This window comes from Prionailurus bengalensis, chromosome X (genome assembly GCF_016509475.1).
Source record: "Prionailurus bengalensis isolate Pbe53 chromosome X, Fcat_Pben_1.1_paternal_pri, whole genome shotgun sequence".
In the NCBI taxonomy this organism is placed as follows: domain Eukaryota; kingdom Metazoa; phylum Chordata; class Mammalia; order Carnivora; family Felidae; genus Prionailurus; species Prionailurus bengalensis.
In genome coordinates this window covers 33328232-33335235 of record NC_057361.1, presented here as the reverse complement: position 1 = coordinate 33335235, position 7004 = coordinate 33328232, and the positions used below count along the sequence as shown (strand labels likewise).

Here is a 7004-nt window from a genome sequence, read left to right as displayed (position 1 = left end):
TGAAACATTTACAAACACCAAAAGAAGCAATTTTAGATTGACCTACTTAACCACTATGCTTGCTGACATTCAGTTTTCTCAAGGGGTTGATTTAATGCCAAGAGCTCTCTTCCAAAAGACTTATCCTATAGCTACGTCTTTCCAAACTGCAAGGCTGTCTTCAGAAGAAAAGGAATTACCGAGATACACATGAATCCATGTCTATCTCATGCTCTGAAATGACCCCTTCAATAACTGACAAGTTTTTCTTCCAGCCATGGAATGTCATTTACATTTGATTACTTGTTTATGTTAATGTCAAGTCACCCCTTTAGATTTCTGAATCCATATACCATTTATGTTTGTCGTGAAGAGATTTGTATTGCCTCTTTTTTTTGTATCACACACAGCGATCAACAGACAGCTGAGCAGAATCTTCGTATCCAGCAGTGCAGCTTCAACAGGAGTCAGTGCTTATAAAACAGAGAAAATTCCATGAGCCGTTGGTGTCTTGTAAGTCAGAATCCTAGCACTCTCAAATTCCCCATGCTACAGAAGGAATTTCCAGGTGAGGTTGTGAAACCATAATTCATCACAACAACACCATTTTCAAATTTCTGTTTTTTTTTTTTAACGTTTATTTATTTTTGAGACAGAGACAGAGCATGAACGGGGGAGGGGCAGAGAGAGAGGGAGACACAGAATCGGAAACAGGCTCCAGGCTCTGAGCCATCAGCCCAGAGCCTGACGCGGGGCTCGAACTCCCGGACCGCGAGATCGTGACCTGGCTGAAGTCGGACGCTTAACTGACTGTGCCACCCAGGCGCCCCACAAATTTCTGTTTTTGAAATCATCCCTGACATCAAAAAGCCATGAAAGGACCGTATAAGGAATGAAACACAAGGGGAAATTGAAAAATTAATTTATTATATGAAGAAACATAAACAATATTTATTAGCATCAATGGCTGCAGAGAAGCAGCCTGCAGAAGCTCACATCCACAGTTTATCGACTGAAGTAGCGACACATGACACTCAGAACCACAGCACTGATGTTCGAAGGTGGTTTCCAAGGAAATGCTATAGATGACGATTTCGATGTTTATTTTCCCATTTACAAGGCTGAAAAGATGAAACCCACATTCAGCCAAAATCTAACAGGATCAGGCATTCAAGTTGTAAAGGACAATTGTCAAAAGACGCTAGCTACTAGGTCCTTCATGAAAGATGAAAGATACAAAAATGATCAGCTCGTGATCAGCAAAAGCACTTCTCAGATTTCAATGGGTCTTCCTCCTCTGAGTACCATGTGTTTGGCTGCTAATTTTTGTGAGCAACTGACGCCAAGAGAGAGGGCAGCTGCTGAGTTCTAAGAATAAAGACGATTTACACTCGCCCTTCCATAAGGTCAAAGGCCAATGTAGTCACTCAAGCCGCTCATGTGGATGATACTGCTTGTTTCTTTTCTAACAGTAAAAACATAATAATAACCTGTTTATGGACTTGAATGACTATAATAACTCCTTAAATATGCATGGCACTTTAAAATATTTTCACAGCATTTTCACATCTATTATTTAATTTGATCTTTCCAACAACCTTGTGAGGTAGGCTGGGCAAATGTATCTTCCAAATTTGGTGGGTGAAGAAACTGAGGCATACAGCAATTTAGTAACTTGCAGGGCTAGATGGGGAGGTTCCAACCTCTACACTGTGCTGTCCCCAGTAATGAAGAGACAAAGCCTAAAAGTGTTTGGATGATCTTATTTCAATGAAATACTTCACCTCCATTCAGCCAAATGATAGTGGTTCAGTTGGAGCAGCTATCATGACAAGTTATGGCATGCAATTAAGTAGACAAAGCACTGAGAGTTTTAAAAATGGAATTATAATGAAAAACACATTTTAACTCTCTGCACGGGAGGGAATTTGTCTGTCTTCAGGGCAACCTAGTTCTGTAGTCTGAACTATGATTTTTACCATTTCAGAGGTATGATAAAAATAATTTTAAAACAAAAATTCTCAGCTCACCAGGACTTAAATTTTCACCATACAGAAAAAAAAAAAAAAACAGTGCTTTCTCTCCCCCAAAGTGAATGGACATACATGCCCCAAAGCAGGAATATCTGTATATCAAGGGTTAAAGATGACAAAATGTCTGATTTCGTTACCAAACCTCTTTGTCCTTATAAATGTGGCTTGTAATTGGGTTATAGGAGTCTGACAGACCATCACTATTAGTTTGGTTTGGGGTCATTCATGATGCTTAGCTATCTTCTACATTAAAATGATTTAAAATGCATTCAAAGGCTCAGATTTGTAACAGTTCTTGAGACAGGCTTCCAAACCAAGGTTGGAAGAATCTACCTTCCTATCCCTGTCTCATTCTGATCATAATTCCTGCTCAAACTCACCATTTGTAACCTGTCTCCTGACAGACTGCCTATTAGAAACTGGATGGGTCAGCAAGTTCAGCCATCAGGGGTGCTTAGACCCATCAACCCTGACTGACCTGCTATGTCCAGCCTAGTCAGTGACAGGTCACCTGTTTCCAGATAGTTCATCATCAAGGTTTTTACGGTAAAGATAATGGCACTAGATCCAGGCATTTCCCCAAGACAACTGAGGATATGCTACACTATCCTTTTATGGAACAAATACGGTTCCAGATTAAAGGAGAAATTATACCTGAGACAGAAGAGTATAGGAGCGTACAATTGGAGATCTCATTCAAATAACTCAGAATCATGCCAAATCAAGATACATTAAGGTAAAGACAAAGATCTGGTCATTTCATCTCTTCGTATAATTTAAAAACTTGTGAAGCCAATATCTACCTTTGGGAGAGGAGACCCTTTTCCTTCAAATAATGAAAACTAAAGTGCCCTACACAGCTGCACTTGGTGCAAGATTTCTGTGGCGTTCTCTAGAAAAATTTAAGTCAGCCACTGTAACTCTTGTCTAAAATTCATCTGACAGGCAAGGAAGAGGGGAAAGAGAAGAGTGTGAATTTTATTTTCTTCTTCATTAAGAAGGCAAATCCTAGCAAATTCTACTAGAAATTTCCCAGAATTGTTAGGACAGGACTGAACCTTGAAGAGGTTTAAACCTATCTTCCAGCGGGATTATTTATCTTCAACCATCCTGAGAAAGTAAGATTTCTGCTTATAAAAGCCTCAATCATTTTGATGTTTTAGCAACCCTCTTAATCCAGAATTTCTTCAGCACTTCGAAAGAATGAAACTTTCCTAAAATTCTAGGGTTTCCACGCAAATTCTTTGCATCCATGGATCCTTGGGAATAGTCTCCAAATCTAGACTTTTGAATCAATTAGAGATAGCACGCCAAGGTGGCTACAGCTGGTTATGTACAAAGAGCCCTAATGAGATAAAAATGGAACCTCTGTCCATTCAAAAAGCAAACCTGAAGAGCCCTCTCTGAAAACTCGGACAAGTATGATATTGCTGATGGCAAAACCTTCTGGTCATGAGGACAGCTCATGGGTGAAAGCTATGCTCGGAGGAAATGGAACAGGCCACCTACACCAGCAGATCAAAACAAAACCTAGAAAACAAGAAAGCTCCTATCCTCATTCTACCTGACAGAGCTAGCCATCCCAACTCAGCCAAGAGGCCAGTAATGCCTGGGGGAACAAGGTCAACTACCAATGGTGCTACCTTAGGCTGCCTCTCCAACACTCAGGGGTTTCCCTGGATTCTCTCCATAGTTCCCACATGTCCAAGAGCTCTCTAAAGGGGAGCAGCCTTCAAGGAGTTGAGAGCTAACCCCCCTCTTTGTTAACTGTGCAGGGCTCATGACTTGTATGAAGAACAGGGATCAACCCAGAAAACAGTATGTGCGAACCCCAAGAGACTCAGGTCCTGTTAGGCAGAGCAGAGCTCGTCAGCATTCAAGATCTGGCTGGGCACAGAACTTATTTTACTGCTAGAAGGTGTCTCATCTCTGTCTTCGGTTGGCCTCAGATCTGTTTTTCCTACGGACTCATGGGCTTTCTTCTGCCTACAGTCACAGCAAACACACTTTACCCACTCCTGAAAGCTTTCAGAGACACTGGAGGAAAAGAGCTTTTTGCAAGGGTGGAAGAATTGATAGAACACAAGCATGAAGAGGATGGCTGTGCAGTACCCAATGAGCAACTGCAGAATCAACAGAGGTGCGCACACGTACATGTAGATGTCGGTCTTGTAAAGATACCACATGAGGAGGAGGAAGGCATTCTCAATGAATCTCAGCATGTAGTACACCAGTAGCCGGTACCAGTTCTGGGACTTGCTGATGAGGTCCGGGTTGTTGATTTTCAGCTGCACAGCTGACCAGCAGAACATATTGATACCGGCATACAGTAAGGTGAGAAAGCACAGTACGATGGTGGTGCCCACCCGACTGAGGGCCTTCTCGATGTTCTCGGGGAATGGGGAGCCACTGCACCAGAAGAGGATCCAGGGGTATAAGAAGAAGCTGAAGAAGTTGATGAGTACAACCATCACCACCCAGGCCTTCAGGACGGAGGTAAAGAGGACCAGGACAATGACTCGAGTGGCAATCTCAAAGCTCCTCCAGAGGAAGATACAGACATAGGCCAGAGGCTTCACTTTGACATCGTATTCATCATACTTGATCTTGATGGCCAGGATGTTGCAGCGCAAGGCTCCATACACAATGGACAACAGGGATAGGACCATGAAGAAACCTGAGGAGAGGAGAGAAAGAGCACTGACGAGTCTCACCTGCACCAAGAATCCTGCTGTCACAGACACTTTTGTCAGTTCCTTAACCCATATTCCTTGGATCCTTCTCTTTTATGTTCACAGGCTGACTTCCAGCTCTATCTGTTCACTGTGCCTAAGGGCTTTTCCCAGGGCTGTGGAGGCTGCTCTGCCCCGGTGCTGGGGGCGCTTAAGTGCCAGGGGATCAATGCTCCCTGGAGAGCCCTCAATACCCAATTCTAGCCTATCCGGTAAGAGCCGGAATAGAACTACCCTAGCTCCCCCACCCCTTGCGTAGAGTAACTCCGAGGTATGTGTTCTATACTATTCACCAGTGTTTCCTCACAGGGCTACTTTCCAGTCACCCATGATGACAGCTGTCTGATAATGCTCCCTTTACTGGCTGCCCTGCCTTGCCTCATTCCCTTCTCCCATGCTCCTTACACCCTCCTCCAAAAACACACGCACTCAAACCCTTGTCTCAGGGTCCGCTTCAGGTTCAACTCAAGTTGAAACACCTTCCTAACCCCATCTTGCTCTGCCTGGATATGTAGAATCCTTTACATGGTGTTCTTCGTTTCCTCAATCAGTTTATAAGCTCCTGAGGAGTCGAGAATGACGTCTGACATGTCATCTTCATGCCTCTCAACATATACCAGTAGTAGGTACACAAACAGAAAAGACTCAATAATAAACTGCTCAGTGAGTTCCTCTCTATCTGCAGGACCTTTTAAATTTATACACTGACTACAGATTGCTCATTTTTCTTTACTCTTCAGTTACATTTAAGAATATGACTGCAAGATTGCCAAAGAAATGAGAACCTCCCCATTAATGAGAATCTTGTCTTGGGCTGAAAGGCCTTAGTATCTCAAGAATTCTCAGCTCTAGCTGCCTATTTATTTTTCTTTTTTTTAATGTTTACTCTTGAGAGAGTGTGAGCAGGGGAAGGGCAGAGAGAGAGGGAGACACAGAGTCCAAAGCAGGCTCCAGGCTCTGAGCTGGCAGCACAGAACCCAATGCAGGGCTAGAACTCAGGAACTGTGAGATCATGACCTGAGCCGAAGTCAGACGCTTAACCGATTGAGCCACCCAGGCGTCCCTCTAGTTGCCTACTTCTTAAAATGACCTATGGCTAATGGGTTTATCCAGTTTATCTAAAGCAGAAGTTTGGGGAGGCAAGATGTGGCTCATTTAAATGGGACATGGTACCGTGTTCGAGAGTGTGACACTATGGCTGTGAGCTACAGTCTCAGAAATGTGCCGCCAATCCGTGAACACAAACTGTATGGTCAAAACTGAAATATAATCACTTACTAACAGGCTGGCACCACCTCCGAATATTGCAGCAAGAAGAGACTGGAGGCAGGGCTTGGAGTCAGGAACCAAGAGTCTGGCTCTGGTTTTAGTCTTATCCCGCCAGGTCACACTAGGGAAATACAATCTCTTTGGGCTCTGTTTTCCCACCCATAAAACTGAGATAATACCTTCTGTGCCTGCTCCTTAAGGTGCAATGTCCACAAAACATAATTGCCTCTACCTAAATGCATAATTTACAATGCACAGGAATAAAGGTTTTTTTCCTTATTTAAGTTCTGAATTGATGGAAAAAACATCTATATTTGGTGGACGCAGAAGCTGTGATGCCTCGGTACTTATATGCCCGGCAGAAGCTGAATTTTACTCAGAGGCTCAACTTTTTTCATAGTCTTTTGGCAGTGATTTAAATCATCAAAATCATTCACTGGAAAGGCTGTGATCTACTAATCAAACTTAAAAGATGGAAACACTATCCCAGGGGTAGACCAGAAAGAAATTGGTCTGAATTATTTTTCCTGAGAGGCTAATTCACTGGACCATTGTAAAGCAGTAGATACTGGTGATGTATTTTTATGTTTTATGTATTTTATATTTTTACAAATTTCTACATCCTAAGGACCTGGTAGTGAATCCTTTTCTTTCAGTGCTTATGTTTTTTCCACTATAAGAAAAATACTTCATATGCAGAAGATGAGCTAAGCGTAAATAATTAAAATGCAAATTGCGTATTCATACACATACAGTATTTATATTGTTATATTTTTGGTCCTGTAAATTATTTATTAATGCAATGACTCAAATAATTTTTTAAGCATTTACCCATTTTTCTCATTAAGTCAATTATTTCCAAATTATACTTATTTCTCTATGAAGAGAATTGGCCAATCATTACTCAATCGGCGCTCAGTAGCAATCACCCACTGAAGCTTTCTGAGAATGCAAAGAAACTGTCTTGAAATCACTAACCTCAATCATCACT

At 42.2% G+C, this 7004-nt stretch overlaps 1 protein-coding gene across 1 annotated transcript in view; it reads right to left on the bottom strand.

Annotated features, from left to right (window-relative positions):
- Positions 1-885: 885 nt before the first annotated feature.
- XK (X-linked Kx blood group) overlaps positions 886-7004 on the bottom strand; it is a 53898-nt gene continuing 47779 nt past the window's right edge. The window contains exon 3 of the mRNA XM_043571715.1: positions 886-4689. Within this exon, the coding sequence (XP_043427650.1) occupies positions 3863-4689 (827 nt within the window). The 3' untranslated portion in view covers positions 886-3862. The remainder of the gene's footprint in view (positions 4690-7004) is intronic.